Below are 16,781 nucleotides of genomic sequence, written 5' to 3' on the forward strand. Positions count from 1 at the left end.
ACATTCTCTGTCTCTTCCTCCCTCCCTCTCTCTCTCTCTCTCACATTCTCTATCTCTTCCTCCCTCTCTTTCTCTCACTCTCTCGCTATCTCTTCCTCCCTCTCTCCTTTTCTCTCATTCTCTCTCTCTCTCTCTCTCGGTGTTTCACTCTCTCGCTGTCTCTCTCTTTCTGTCTCTCCCTCCCTGCCCTCCCTGTCTCTGTCTCTCTCCCTGTATCTTCCTCCCTCCCCCTCTCTCTCATTCTCTGTCTCTCTATCTCTCTCTCGCCGTCTCACTCTCTCTCTGTCTCTCTCTGTCTCTTCCTCCTTCTCTCCCAATCTCTCATTCTCGCTCTCTCTCGCTATCTCACTCTCACGCTCTCTCTCTCTCTCTCTGTCTCTTCCTCCCTCCCTCCCTCCCTCTCTCTCTCTCTCATTATCTCTCTCTCTCTTTATCTCTTCCTCCCTCTCTTTCTCTTCTCTCTCTGTCTCACTGTCTCTCTCTCGCTCATTCTCTCTCGCTGTCTTTGTTATTAAATTGCTAAATTATATTAAAGCTTCTTTAATCTCTGTCTGTTAAATTGTTAATCTGCTAATACATATCTCTTTACTAATGTAGTTTTATTGCGGTTGAAGAGAAATGAATACTGAAAATAATCCTGATTCTAGTCAAAATACTGCATCTTCTGTGGATGATAATGCTCCCTTGTGGAGATATGTTACTAAGATGGAGAAATTGGGAGAAGGTGGAGGAAATCATAATTTTAGATGCAATTATTGTCAACAAGTGTACAAGGGATCATATTATAGAGTAAAGGCTCATTTGCTGAAAATTAGTGGACATGGAATTAGAGGTTGTCCAAAAGTGAGTAGTGAACATGTTATGGAAATGAAAAGGGTTGTTGATATTACCGAGATGAGAATTAAAAATTCGATGCCTAAACAAATTCCTTTGCCAAAATTTGGACAAGCGGCATCTTCTAGTAGCTCAGTTGGAGGTGTAGGTTTTGATATGGGAGGGACATCAAGAAAAAAAAGAGCAATAGGAATGGCACCTATTGAGAAGTCATTTAATTCTGGTGCTCACAATCAATTATATTGTGAGATTGCAAGAATGTTTTATTCAGCTGGGTTGCCTTTTCATCTGGCAAGAAACCCTCACTATGTTAGAGCCTTTCAATTTGCAGCAAATAATAATATTTCTGGATTTGTGCCCCCTGGCTACAATATGTTGAGAACTACACTACTTCAACAAGAGAGAGCAAATATTGAAATGTTGCTAAACCCTATTAGAAGCACATGGGGAGAAAAAGAGGTGAGTATTGTATGTGATGGTTGGACTGATGCACAGAGGAGACCGCTTATAAATTTTTTAGCGGTGACTGAGAGTGGGCCTATGTTCTTGAGAGCTGTGAATTGTGAAGGAGAATATAAAGACAAATTTTTTATCTCTAATTTGATCATTAAAATCATTGAAGAGGTTGGACCTCATAATGTAGTCCAAGTGGTTACAGATAATGCACCTGTTTGTAAGGCAGCAGGGATGCTTCTTGAAGCAAGGTTTTCTCACATTTTTTGGACTCCATGTGTAGTTCACACTCTCAACCTAGCTTTGAAGAACATATGTGCAGCAAAAAACACCGAGGCAAATGAGATTGTGTTTGATGAGTGTAGCTGGATTTCAGTAATTGCAGGGGATGTAATGTGCATAAAAAATTTCATCATGCAGCATTCAATGAGGTTGGCTATTTTTAATGAATTTGTCAACTTAAAATTGCTTGCTATTGCGGAGACTCGCTTTGCTTCGGTGATTATAATATTGAAAAGATTTAGAAAGATCAAGAAGGGTCTTCAATCAATGGTAATCAGTGATAAATGGAGTTCTTATAGGTAAGATGATATTGGCAAAGCACAGTTTGTCAAAGATAAAGTCCTTGATGACATTTGGTGGGATAAAATTGAATATTTACTTGCTTTCACAGAGCCTATATACAGTATACTACGGGTTGCAGACACAGATAAACCATGCTTACATTTGATATATGAAATGTGGGATACAATGATTGAAAAGGTGAAGACAATCATATTTATGCATGAAAACAAGAAAGAAGGCGATGAATCTATTTTTTATTCAATGGTGCATAAGATCCTAGTGGATAGATGGGATAAAAGCAATACACCATTACATTGCTTAGCACATTCTTTGATTCCAAGGTTAATTTAATTTCTATCTTATGATTAAAAGTTTTATTGTTCTTTCATTGCTATTGTTTACTAATTATATGATTATGTTAATAGGTATTATAGCTCATCATGGATTCAAGAGGATTCAAATCGTGTACCACCGCATAAGGATTTGGAAATTTCTAATATGAGAAACAAATGCTTAAAAAGGTTATTTCCAAATGCAGAAGAACGAAAAATGGCATACCAAGAGTATACTAGTTTCTCCACATCAACCAAAAGTTTTACTGAGTATGATTCAATAGCAGATAGAAATGAGTTTGATCCAAACATGTGGTGGGTTGCTCATGGTGCTTCTGCTCCTATTCTTTAGAATTTAGCACTTAGGTTACTTGGGCAACCTTGCTCTTCTTCAGGTTGTGAGAGGAACTGGAGCACTTATTCTTTCATCCATTCATTGAAAAGAAACAAGATAACTCCACAAAGAGCTGAAGATTTAGTATATGTGCATACTAATCTTCGCCTTCTATCAAGGAGGTCTCCAGATTATTTAAGAGAGGAGACCAAGATGTGGGATGTTGGAGGAGATTCTTATGATTCCTTTAATAGTGCAGGAATATTGGAGTTTGCTGATCTCTCAATTGATGAACCAGATTTAGAGACTATAATGTTTGTTGATGAAGGCAATGAGGCAGTTGAAGATGAATGATCTACCTTATGTTGCTATTTTGTAATGATTGTTAGTTTTTAAACTTTTGTGGAACTCAGTTACTTGGACAGTAGGACATGTTTAGTTGATGAAGGCAATGAGGCATTTGATTGTCTTTCAATTTTGTTATTATCTTTAAATTAGTTCTTACAGCTTGATGTGTACTTCTTTTTGAATGATACTTCTTAGTTCTTATAGCTTGATGTATGTATTTAACACTATTAGATTGCAAATTTTTACTTTAGATGTATCAATTTTTTATTTTCTTTATTTATTTATTTATTTCGCCGTGTCCTATGCCGTGTTCGTGTCCTATATTTTCAAAATTTGCCGTGTCGCCGTGTCCGTATCGTGTCGTGTCCGTGTCCGTGCTTCACAGCCTTTCACTAATGCATCTAAAGGTATCAAATCTGAACTCCACCTTTTTGTTTCTTGATCTTGATGTCTTGTAGGATTTATTCGTATTGTCATGATCTCCTCTAAATGCTGTTAATTTTCAGTGATCTCTAAGACTCTAAAGCTATTAATTTTTAGTGATCTCTAAATACTTACTTACCTTTGTGTAGTAATCTATACTTGTTCTGAATGTATGTAGAATGTCGCATGAATTATTGTCTTCTCAATTGCCATCTCAACAAGCAGAAGCAAATGATAATATACCTAGTGTTGAAACACAAACTAAAGGGGGAAATAATAATGTTAAACAGAAAAAGGAAAGGGTAGAACTTCTGAAGTATGGCAAATTTATAAAGGTAAAGGTAATGGAGAAAGGAGTAGAAGTAGAAAAACTTCAATGTTTGACTTGCCCGTCAAAGCAGTTCATACCTAAACAAGGTACCACTACACATCTGAAGAGACACACAAAATATTGCACCGGATTGTTGGGTAAGAAACAAAGGGTTCTTTCATTCCCATCTGCTTCTACCAATAGTGTGGTTGTGTGGTTTCTAGTGCAGAAGAACAATATCTAAAGTTGCTTGCATTTGGATATAATTAAACTTTAATAAGGGAGATAATAGCCAAAATGATTATGGTACATGAGTATCCATTCAATGGTGGAACATAATTGGTTCAATATTTTATTGAAATTTCTAAATCCATATTATGAGAGGGTGTCTAGAAATACAATTAGAAATGATGTCATTAAAGTATTTGAGACTAAAAAGCAAGAGTTGAAAAGATACTTTAAAGGTATTAGCAAACTTAGTTTGACATCAGATTTATGGACATTAAATCAAAATGTCGGCTATATGTCTTTAACTACTCATTTCATTGATTCTGATTAGAAACTACATAAAAGTGTGACTAATTTTTGCCAACTAGAACCTCCGGACACTGGTGAAATTAAAACATTGAACTACTGAAATATGTAGTTGTAAGCACTAGAAGATTGGAAGAAAGACATTCCTTACATTTCTAGAAATTCACATACCACTAGCGCGTTAATTCTGGCTTCTATAACAGTTGAGGGAGCATATCTTGCAGCATACCCATACATTAAGGCCAATGCAGCATAGGTATCATCAGCATCTTCAGGTTTAGCTCTGCTCGAGAAAAGAGACAGGAATCTAGAGCAAAGAAAATGTAAAAACGCATTGATGTAATCAGAAGAAGTCTACTAAATGACAAAGAGATTCCAAAGACATATTTTATTTCAGAAATGACATGTTCTTTCTAAATGGAACAGAAGCATATGATAGAATGAAGACCTCATATTTACACTCATAAAGCAATATCAGTAACAAATATTTCTACAAATTACAAAACACTATACCACAGACATTTATTTCAAACTATTGTAACTAATCCAGAATAACAACAAAATAATAGTACGAACAAAACCAAATTTCCACATCCAAAATTAGTGCATCCAGGCAGATGACGGAGTATATATAATATAGGATTTTCTTTTCCTGACATGAATACATGATATGACCTAGTGGTTGAAGATTATGACAAGTGAAATGTCAAATATCCTATTTCATCAAAGAAAAGAAAAATGAGATTGATTTGTGAAGAAAGCTAAATTTTAACCCAAATAGCCCAAATAGAAGGAACACCAAGATGCGACAGACATATATATGATTAGCCTATGATCTGTTTAGGTGACTTTATCGGGGTTAGAAAATAATCCTAAACTATACCAGAATCTTCCTGAAGTGATTCTAATCTCTCTTAACGAATAGTAGGAAAAGATATGTAATTTTTATCACATAGTGATACCCCCTAGTGATCTTAACCGGATTAATTATGAAAAAAAGACTCGAGCATTATTTTGATGTGACTTTTAATTTATGTGAATCCTCAAGCACAATTGCAAACTAAAACGATTAGCATTATTGAGATTGAGGAAATTTCCATAATGAATTGAGCATGTTATTAGTTTGTTAATCACATTATTTTTACTTATGTTTATTATTCATATTATGAGCATGCTGGCCATTGTTTTGAAATATTCAGCTTTGGCTTTTATATCATATTGGATAAAGTGTAAGTTTACTAGCTTTTCGATGGATTCATTAACTAAGCTAAAATTGTCAGCTCATTAAACTCTTTCAATATTTCAGATGTTGATTAGTGTAACAAATGAACGTGGAGCACTAGGACTTAACCTTCACTTAGAATTTTGGCATTTCTGCTTTCAGATATAGTAGTGCTTTAGTTTCATATTTGAAAAGCTAAATGTTGCCTTAGTGTCATTTAGAAGACATAGATTGTATAATTTGGGTATTTTATGTCTTTGAAAGTTTTTGAATTCAAGTTATTAAATAAATTTTGAGTTTCATTATATTATGGAGTTGGATAATTATTATTAAGGCTTCAAGTATCCCTAGCCTATTGGGGTACACGGTCGGCCATGATTCGAAAATTGGGTCGTGGTCATGGATTTAATTATCGGGCAATCCCAATCCATATCGCTGAAATGGATATGCCAACACGGCCAATTTAATCAGTTCCCGCTCCAAAATGTTCGAAATGGAAGATCGATACAGCTGATACAACCGATTCGTATCATTTTTTTAAGCACCCGATTCCGATTGTGAAACCCATACTTAGAACCTTAGTTGTGATACTTTTCTTCCTTAGTTTATTCTCTTCCATGTTTGTAATTTTTTTTCCTATATCGCTCCTTATCACTGTTTAGTTTTCTTTTCTCTGCAGAAAACCAGAATAAAATATTATTTTTAGGTTCTGGACTGTAGCACCATACTCTTGTACCGTGGCCATCCATAAAAATTTTTTCTTTTTCCTTCTTTGACCTTTTTCTTGAATCCTTTGATCTCCTATAATCATCCTATATCACCTAGTGAACAGCCACTTTACCAAAAAATAAATAAATTAGTGAGAAAAAGGGAAAAAGAGAAGATTAAGGAGGACGTGCAAATTTCTTTCCCGAATCCAATCAAAAGGTTAAATTTTCTTTCATTCTCTTAAGTATTTTCTTTCTTTTTTTCACTTTAAAAATAAATGTAAGGTGTACAACTGATAGATGTAGCTTAATTTTGCTAGATCTCTTATTAATAAAGCTCTTTCTACATAGATCTAGCATTTTGGTACCAGATATATGAAAAGAACTCTTTAAAACATAGGAATCGGGAGAAAATCTAATTTCCCCTAAATTTTGCCCCAATTTCAAAATTCAAAATTAATATGTAAAATTCATTTAAATTAGCTCAAAATTGGTATAGAAACATATTAGAATAACTCCACATGGTTTCATTTGAATCTAAATAATTACAATTTTTTAGAAAAAAATTTAGCATAATTAGAAGTTATTGTTTATACTAGTTTTAATTTAATATATTGTCAATTAATAAATATATTCAATCATATTATGTGTTGAATCATGTTTCTACTTGACGATTGCTATATTTTTAATAAATTAGACCATTTACAACATTATCTAAGGATAAAAGATTAATACATGTATTTAAACCAAAAACATGTATACAGACCCTCAAAGAATATATTAGAGTTAGGAGTGCTAGTGCATATTGAAACAGCGCGGCTATGCGGACCAGGTATTGGCGTGGCATGTGCCACCGACACGACAAACCTATTTGCATGAATGACCTATTTAAGGACTGTTCTTAGTTTACCAATTTCACTAGGCCGAGTTTTCTTACTTTTCCTAAATTTCAAGGTAACACAACAAAACAGGATCTATATCCAGCATAGAAGTAAAGTGGCATTTAAAGAGATTCAACTAACTAATGTGCTGGAAAAGAACATAGCAAAAGAATTATCTTTTATCTTCCATAGACAAAAACCATTTGATATATTCAATCAATGATTTGAAAGGCGATTGCAGTTTGCACCGCATAGCGCGTAAGCAATATATTTTATGATCCGGTCACATGATTTAAGTCAATCGAGTAGATTGAGTCAAGTTGAATCAAATTGAGTTAGTTAGTTAGATTTATCTTATTATTTTAAATTTCAAATAAATTGAATAATCTACATATAGATCTGCTGTGCTAGAATTTTTATTCCTATAAGTAGGAGTGATCATGTGTTGATTATTATCTATCATGGAATAAGAATTGAGTTAGATTATTTTTATTATTTCGTTTTTATCTTTTACCATAGTTATTAGATCGTCCTTATCTTTCTAGGAATAGATTGTAACCGTAAAAATCTTCCAATCTTTTAAATTCTAGCCACCATCTTCCTCCAACAGCCACCCTATTATATAGCCGTCCACCACCACCCTTAGCTCTCTGTCACCCTCCGACGACCGTTGCAACATTAGATATTTACCATTCTGATCTTGCTTCACTCTTTTATTTTTATCTTTTCATCCCAAAACCATTAGATTCATAACTCATGAGGCTATCACCATAAAAAATTTATAATTTTGTTACATCTAGATCGGTCCACATCTGGTTCGTAACAATATACGGGCGCCAAGGCCAGTCTAGCAATTTTAATATTTAAAAAGTTATAAATAATAATATGATATATATAATATACCTATAAAAAAATTAACAATAATTTCTCTAGCAAAATAGCAACTAGTTTATAAACAGTAATCGCAATAACATATAATTATTAGCAGCAAAGCAAGCATACAAACTAGCATAGCAAACAATAATCGCAGAGATTTAATCCAAAATAATCACATAATTGCAGAAAACAAATAGTAATTCACAAATAATAATTTTCTCAGGCTCTCAGTAGAATAACAATTAGCAAATATACGTGCAAAAATAAATAAATAAATAAAATTAGCATCTATTCTTTTGATTATAAAAAAATAAATAAAAAGTAACACCAAAGCCGCCAAAGCAGCTCGCCCGCCTTTAGGGGGCCACCTTTACTTGCAGGGCAACTGTGACGCCGCCCCTATTGGTGGCCACCTGATGTAAGCATCATCTTCAATTTGATCAAAATAAAGTTGCTTCAGTTCAATTTTAATCTAACTAAGCTAATTAGGCTCAACTTATTTTCATACTTAATTTGTTGAGTTGATTTTTAACTCAAATAATTAATTGAATTAGTCAATTGATACATATCGTAAGCTTATATGCGGGAAATGTCTGTATTAAGTTATTACCTATGAGTTAGCCGATTTAGGTAAGATCTAATCAATTAGGATCCTATTAGGAAATGAATTCCTATTAGAATCTCAATTAGTAGTTATGGTAAGCTTATATGTAGGGGATGTCCGCATTAATTTATTACCTAAATTGGGTTAGTCAATTTAGGTAAGATGATCAATTAGAATCCTATTAGGAAATTTAGGAAATCAGTTCCTATTAGAATCAGCTAGAATCAAAGTTATTAACCTATTTAAGAGTTATTGCATGAGAAATAAGGAACGATTTAATAAGATTTATTTGAAATCTCTCAGTTTCTCTCCTACGGTCTTCTTCTCCCTCCCTCTCTCTCCCTTTCTCCTACCCCATCTTAAGATTCTTCTCTGATCTCTTCTATTTTCTCTCTAAACCTCTTCTTCAACTCTATTTTTCATTGGTTACTGTTACTGTCCAGAAGATTCCAGTAGTGAAAGAGAATATTTGGGTAGCTGGACGTGAAGAGGAAGACGTGGTTTTAAAATAAAAGCACTACTAAATTTCATTTATCAATAAACCTAAACTCTAACGTTCTTTCTTACACCATATTTTAGGCCTTTCTACTGTCAACATACATATTTGAGAGTAGAGAAAATTACTGCCTTATCTGAGTAGTTTTCTCTCCTTTCATCTAGTAGTGATCCTTTTAATTGATTAACTTATTGTCAGTTATTGCTTACTATATTTTACTTTAGTTACTTGTTTGGATCGATTGTTCTCCAAAACATTGCATTCATACTAGATTTGCATAACCACCCCGACCGCGTTTCATAACGGTGTTCAATATCTATCACCACTTGCATTAGTAAATATTGATGAGAGAAAGAATGGCATCTCCATCAAACTTTCCAACAAAAATCCATTTGGCATCTAAAGATTTATGTATTAGGATTAATTGTACTCAGGATGACCAGTTAAGACATTAATTGCTTGAAGCTACATCCATCAAATCCACAGTACCAAACTGGATGGTACAGCCAGTTAGAGAGCATAAAGATTGAGCTTGAGGACACAGCAACAGTAGCAAACCCTAAATATCTGAATGATAAGAGAAAATCTAGTACATCGTCAATGCAGGAATTGTTTGAGTTCACAGATAATTTGGACTGAAAGAAAGCAAGCCAACTTGAGGATGATTTACTTTCTGTATGATGTATAGTCCTAGTATGGTAGTACCTTTGAAACCGACTTTGCCCAACATTATCTAATATGCGCTTCAATTTGTCCAATACCGTGTCCAAATGCGAAGCAGCAACCTGCAATAGTGTTCCATAAAACTTCCCTCATAAGAAAGAGAGAAAAATATAAAAATTTGTGACCTAGTACACTAACATACCAAACCCATGCCTTTAGCAAGACCAAGCCTATTAGTAGGGACTGAGATATTTGCATGCTTGTACATCCAGTCTATCTTTTCATGGACGTAGTTTCTGTCATCAACTTTCTGAAGAAGCACGCCTAAGCATCTGAAGAGAAAAAAAAAAAGTAGTAAGTTATAGCTTTATGCAGCTCATAAAAATAAACTTCCTACCAAATTTCTCATCAGTCTGGAGTATCTAAGACAAGAATACATTCAGAAAAGATCAGAAAGCTAAAAACTCAAAAAGAGCAAAATATAATCTTTAATCTCTTCGTTTCATAGTAATAAACTTTCAAAGCAGAGTTATAACCTACATAAATGCCTCAAAAAGAAAAGCATATGAAAGAAATTTACCTGAGGCAGGCAAACAAGAAATTAAACCAAGTAAATACTCTGGCAAATTTGAGCAGATCTTCATACTAACTAGGGCAGTAGTGTACAACAGAATGTGATGTAAATAAGTTCTACAATTACCATTCCAAACTCAGATAGAAGAGCACAAACCTTGGAGATCACTCGCATATCTAATAGAAACAAACCATGGAATCTAACTATATCTTAAATAGTAAATTGCTGCCATAGTGAGAATGTATAATGAACCCTGTATGCTTGTATTATAGGAAGCTACATATTTCATCTCCATTTAGGAATAAAATGCAAATATTACCTGTTCTGGGGAATTGAAGTACTTATTATCATCTTGCTATATCATGCCCTGAAAGTGATTGCCTATTTAATAGCTATCTTGTGTAGCCTATCAATAGGTGCATATTGGATACAAGAATTACACTATAAAAATGAGATGTACCCAGCAGAGCACGCGATATATAGTTAAAAAATTCCAAAAAAATAAAGTAAAAGATCATATAGATTAGAGATATTTTCAAAAAAACAACCTACATTTCAATAATTTTGTGTTTAACAACCCATCTTTGAGTTTTTGTAACCTGACCCCCCTAATTTGCCCATAATCTTCATATGACACCTTGGGTGAACTTAATCCAACTAATATCTAACAGAACAGTACCTAAACAAGAATATCCAGGTAGAGATAATAAGTTTAACATCTAAAATATCTAAAATACCCTTGTTTACCCTTCTCCATTTTCCTTAACTTCTAAAATATCGTTTCCTAAAGTACCATTACAAAAAGTCAAACTTCAAGAATGTTTTTCTAAGGGTAGTTTAGTAAGTTTGGTTACTATGGGATTTAGGATAAAAACAATGTCAAGAGTACATTATTAACTTCATCCTAGAGTAGCAGGTTAGTTAGTCAAAGTAACACTGTAATAGGAGGGTGTCATATGAAAATTATATACAAAAAGGAGGGTGTTACAAATAGTTTAAAGACTACTAAAATGTAGAGCTATATTTCAAAATTTCCCCATAAATTAAGATATTCAAAAGCAAACAAAAGCATAGTGAAGAATAAAACTAGAATATCTTTCAAGAATTACGTAAGATTTTGATAGACAAGTATCTTATGATTACTTCTAAGAGGAAATATGCTAAAAGTATAATCAGTATCTCAAGATTATCAAAATTAACAAACAAACAGAAGTGTAGAATAGAATGACAAAAAGGCATATTTCTTGCCTGTGAAGCAAAGCTGAATGTTCATCGTCTACAACATAAAGATCATACTGCCTTGCAAAAGCATTTCCCAGTGAAATAACCCACTCAGCATCTCGACTAACATCCAAAGATTCTGCCAAGAACTGAATGAAAAAGATTTACAATTTCCTATTGGGATGAGTCAGCAGCTTGAGCAGCTGGTATCTTGAAGTAAACAATTACGAAAATAAAGCATAGTATATTAAGAAAAGATAGCTCCTTTAATCATCCAACACTATCAACTCCAGATAACACAGGACTAAAATTAATAAGATCTAGCACAACAGGTTAGTTCTATATGCAGTAATTTGAAGAATTTTGGGAGTAAAACTCACAATCATTTTGTAAAAATTGACTTTTTGAGAATATATACAAAATAATTTCTGCAAAGCAAGTCAAAACAACGGACAGCAATCTGTAATATGATATTTGAAGTGTTATTAACTTCACAAATCAGACTTACATTGATAATCATGTCATCCCAAGTGTCTTGGTAAGACAAATCCTGCTTTAAGTCTTCAGGATCACTGATATATGCTTTCATTTTAGGGACCTAGTACTTGTCAAAAGAATGACTAAGTAAGATTGATTGAATTGAAAAATAAAAAAGCGATTTTTAGGAAAGAGAAAAACAATTTCCTCAGCAGATTATGACAAATTTATGACAGAACATAACAAGATGAAGTCCATTACAAATTTACAACAAAGCATAGCAAGATGAAGTCCACTATAACAGAGATCCAATTTTGAACCATATGAAATATTTCAATTCCATTGAGGGTGGAAAGATCAATATCCTAATAAGATACTAAAATTTTACAACACTCAGCATTATCCAATAGAAAACGTAAACCCCTTAGGCTCCGCTTGGTTACAAAATAAGCATAAATTCATTCTAGTATAGTGAGGTACTGAGGTCTATCCTAGTTTAGTATCTAAACAGCAGTTTATGTCAATACTACTTTAGCTTCTCCGTCTCATTATGTAAGACCACCAAGTTAAACTAATATAATAAGAAAACAGAATCATTATTTTACCCTTAAAAAGGCATTACTTCAATCAACTATCATTTTAATCGTTCTCCCCCTCTATCTCATCACAAGTTTTTTAATAAAATATATCTTAAATTCATTTCTTATTCTAGTTTAAGGACCATTTTTTCATGTCAAATAAAAAGTAATGATAACACCACTACCATTTTATTTTTAAAAAGACATCACTTTAATCAACTATTATTTCAATTCTTCCTTTACTCTCTCTCTTCACATGCTTTTTAATAAAATACCTACTAAACCCACTTCTTATTCTAGAAAACATGATCACATTTTCATGTCAAATCAAAAAGAATGATGGCACCACTATCTCGGTTTACAATCATTTTTTTCCGAAACCTACTTAAGGTACCATATTCAAGGTTAAGAATGGCAAGCATGCATGCGGACCTACAAGCATTCAATGCAGACCTACAAGCATGCAGTGTGAACCTACAAGCATGCAGCACAGACCTACAACATGTATGCAATGCAGACATGCCATGTGGACCTATAAGCATACATTGTAGACCTACAAGCATGTAGTGCAGACATGTATTCCACACTGCACAAAAATTTAAGCATATTTGTTGTGCAAATACCCAAATGGGTAAAGGAAGCGAAAGCAAAATCCTTCACCCTCAAACAAATCCAAATGGAATAGCAATAATTTGAGGGCAAATCAAATATTAGCAAAGCTAATATCAATATCAATATGAGAACTCCAAATTCAAGATGCTAGTTGTAGATAACTTCTAATACCTAAGCTAATCACAAATAAAAACACCAACTAGATGCAAACTAAAAAGAGACCAGATTTATATGGTTTGGCAATGTACCTACGTCCAAAGACGGAGCAATTTTTAATCCACTATACAAATCTCCAAATACAAAGAATTTACAACTCTAATCTCACTCTAAACAATGGTGGCTCTCCCCTACAAATTTTTCTCTCTTACAAAATGCCTACACCAAACCCTAAAACCTAACATTTCTATTTCTAGGGTTGGTTCAAGTTGGAGATTTCCGCAGGGCGTTCGAACGCGCCCAAGAATTCTAATGCAAAATGCAGACTGACGTTCAAACGTCAGGGCTCCGTTCGAACGCCTGCATCAATAGCCTCTGTCTGGAAACTGCATTCAAACGCCCCTAGAGCCCGTTCAAATGCACTGGCACAACAAGCCTGCGAAATGCTGAAATCTGAATTTGAGCCAAACTTCAACAATATTCTCATTTCTTAACCATCTTTTAGAATAGGTATGAGATGTTAAAACCAAGTTAAAAAAGAAAAATAGTAATTTTAGAGTTCAAAACAGGTGTTAATATTTGTTAACTATGTTTTACAAAGTTGAAATAAGTTATAACATGTGAAAACAAGATTTAAAGGGCAAAATAGTAAATTTAGTAGTCAAAATGGGTGTGAATATTTCTTAACCATGTTTTAGGGGAAAAAAGGGTATAACATATCAAAAGTTCAAAAACAGGTTTTAAAGGCAAAATAGCAATTTTAACAATCAAAACAGGTGCTAATATTTCTTAACCATGTTTAGGAAAAACAGATTTACCATGTCATTCACTAGTTAAAAGGGTATAAAAGTAACTTTAGAAATCAAAATGGATGTTAATATCTCTTAACCATGTTTTAAGGAAAACAGGTATAACATGTCACTCGCAGGTTAAAATGGTAAAATAAAACTTTTAGTGGTCAAATGGGTGTAAATATTTCTTAACCATATTTTAGGAAAAAATGGATATAACATCCAATGCACAAATTAAAAGGTAAAATAGTTATTTTAGCTGTCAAAACAGGTGTTAATATTGGGTAACCATGTTTAAGAAAAAAAACAGATATGACATACTAAAACCAGGTTAGGGAGCACTTTTCTCAATAAAAACTCAACACAAGTAAAGGTTAATTTAAATAATATTATGCACCAATATTTCATCCATCCACAAAAGAGTATTTTGGTCAATTCATATGAAATCACACCAATTCTCGAAGCAATTTCACTATTCTCCTCACTTTAATTTGAAATCCATGTCACATGAAGTGTAATAACTACACTACTATATCTGTGTACAGCCAAAATAGCTATGAGCTTTTTTACGCAAGTTTAAAAAAATGAGCATAGCTAACTAGTTTGGAAATTATTCCACAATCAAACTCTGCATCAATTCTAAGGTATCGCTGTTGCTTAGCCATCTTCTTGTTTGATGTGGAACTACACATGTGGTAGAAGTAAGTCCTTTCATGTTATTGTGTCGAATGAGGTGTGCCAGTTCCTCTTCTATTCGTCATATACTAAAAGTATTCATTAACCTCATAAACTAACATGTCCATCCACAAGATCGTCTCTGACAGATTTTAGCCATCAAAAACCTGAGATATGAGTATCGTGTACAAAAACAACAATGAACTCAAGTCTCTGTGGACATTTACGATCATACAGCAAGTTTGTTTGATGCTCATATTCAGGTAGCATGTTCAGCTCTAAGTTTCCAGTTTGGTTTCAGTTTTAAGTTTGAAACCAAATCTCTCCCCATTCCCCCTAACAAGTGAAATATTTAGGCTGAAACCGATCCATTTCGATCAAGTGTAGTCTGAAACCAAAGGCAAAACCAACAATTTTGCTGGTTTCGAACTTGAGAAATGAGTTTCAACCTTCAACGAGGACTTTCGGCCACTACTATAAAGATGATGTCTATGAGAGGATCCATTTGAGAGGGAACATGTAATACATAATTAAAAGATTCAAAAAGTGCCATTAAATCTAAGACCTTTCTTGCAAACACAATTGTAGAAATTTTGCCAGCTAGATGCTAAAAGAACAAATAAAATTTTAGAGCATTTCAATGTCTTTGAAGATGTGTTTGACAGTATTAGCAGAAATCAGAATAGTACACAAATTTTCTTCCTTATATTGGAGAAAAGAAATGATAACTTACAGTTATTATACCTCATCTTGCAAAAATAAATAGAGGTTTTTTGGGAATATTGGACCTAAGTAGCATAACACCTGAAAGGAATGAATAATCAATAGTTAAGAAACTTTCCTTACTGTAATAATAACCAGTTATTAACTTCTAATCAGCCTTCATTGTTAAAATATACCTATATTAAGTTGATTATATAGTCATATTGTTCTTCTGCCATTTAAACCATGTCTAGCCAAGTAGATTAGAAGAATAAAATAAAAGACAGCCAATTATGTGTACAATATGCATGAGTTGGATCATATTAACCAGTGGTTTCTAATAGGACTGCCATCTTAGTACAACCATTAAAAGAGGGCAAGGCGTAAGGTACAAAACCTAGGTTTGCCAAGTTTGCTTCTTTCTTACCAATAGGAAACATTATTGAGGTTTTGACTATTTTAAGTCTACAGCTAATTTTTTTAACACATTTAATTCACTTTGAAACATAAATATGAATCTAAATGAGTAATCGGACGACGACTTTCAAATATAAGTCGCTTTCCAGTTCAACGGGTTATATAGAATTTAAAAGTTGTTTAGTCTTAGGTCTTAAAAAGAGAAATTTTCACATAAATCATTGAACCAAAAACTGACTAGTAGATATTTCTTTCCCTAAGACTTAGCAGTTTACTGAGCAACTTTCAAATTTTTACATAAGTTGCTAAACAAGAAAGCGACTACTATTTGGAACTCGTTGTCCAGTTCAGTGGATTTGTTGGGTATATGACTCAACACATGGGCAGGCGTTCAAACACCAGGCCATATTATCCCTGCTCATTCTAACACGTCCATGGAGTTTTTGGCTGGGAGGAGAGCTTTCCAAAGCATTTGAATGCCCGATTTGGCATTCAAACACCTGATGACGAACACTTATGTTAATTAATTATTTTTATGAGTTTGAGTTGGGTTAGGACTTGTTTTGGGTTGTTTTCTTTCCTTCAGTAATTAATCCAATTGAGAAACTATTTACAGGCTGTTTTACTTAAGTTTGACAAGCGATATAATATTTTCTTCTCTATCTCTTCTCTCTTGAATCTAGCTATGGGGCTAGGGTTTATTGATTTCTTCTCTTTTCATCCATTAAACTATTGTGGTACTACTTGATAAATCTGTTGGGTCAGATCCTATCACATTACTGCATTATGATAGGGCATAAGAATTGGGGACAAAAAAAAAAAGGTATCAGAGGAGAAGAGACCGTTAAAATCTGAGAAGCCAATTGTCCCCTAGCAAGTGGATCATGCAGAAGAACAATTAATCGAGCGAAAAGATCCTGCATCCATGAAGGCATCAGAAATATTTATGTAACAATATTTCTAAACCCAGCATATTACAATATTACAAGTAAAGAAG

At 33.5% G+C, this 16,781-nt stretch overlaps 2 protein-coding genes and 1 pseudogene across 6 annotated transcripts in view; 2 read left to right on the top strand and 1 right to left on the bottom strand.

Annotated features, from left to right (window-relative positions):
- LOC140762075 (protein SHOOT GRAVITROPISM 6) overlaps nucleotides 1–16,781 on the bottom strand; it is a 65,718-nt gene that overhangs the window by 36,377 nt on the left and 12,560 nt on the right. For 4 of the 5 annotated variants that reach the window (XR_012104695.1, XM_073099684.1, XM_073099683.1 and 1 more), the window contains 7 exons: nucleotides 16,627–16,701; nucleotides 15,410–15,469; nucleotides 11,885–11,974; nucleotides 11,404–11,525; nucleotides 9,784–9,913; nucleotides 9,624–9,703; nucleotides 4,304–4,439 (listed from right to left, as the gene is read on the bottom strand). Coding sequence is in view for 4 of the 5 variants with exons in the window: in XM_073099684.1 (XP_072955785.1) it covers nucleotides 4,304–4,439; nucleotides 9,624–9,703; nucleotides 9,784–9,913; nucleotides 11,404–11,525; nucleotides 11,885–11,974; nucleotides 15,410–15,469; nucleotides 16,627–16,701 (693 nt within the window). In the remaining variant the exon portion in view is untranslated. The remainder of the gene's footprint in view (nucleotides 1–4,303; nucleotides 4,440–9,623; nucleotides 9,704–9,783; nucleotides 9,914–11,403; nucleotides 11,526–11,884; nucleotides 11,975–15,409; nucleotides 15,470–16,626; nucleotides 16,702–16,781) is intronic. The other variant, XM_073099685.1, reaches the window with a different exon arrangement.
- On the top strand, nucleotides 215–2,883 carry LOC140762076 (uncharacterized). The gene has a single exon (XM_073099687.1). The coding sequence runs from the start codon at nucleotides 619–621 to the stop codon at nucleotides 1,870–1,872; it is 1,254 nt and encodes a 417-aa protein (XP_072955788.1). The 5' UTR covers nucleotides 215–618; the 3' UTR covers nucleotides 1,873–2,883.
- LOC140762029 (uncharacterized) lies at nucleotides 2,113–2,871 on the top strand (annotated as a pseudogene).

The sequence above is a fragment of the Typha angustifolia genome, chromosome 7 (genome assembly GCF_048772165.1).
Source record: "Typha angustifolia cultivar Huaian chromosome 7, ASM4877216v1, whole genome shotgun sequence".
NCBI classification, from domain to species: Eukaryota; Viridiplantae; Streptophyta; class Magnoliopsida; order Poales; family Typhaceae; genus Typha; species Typha angustifolia.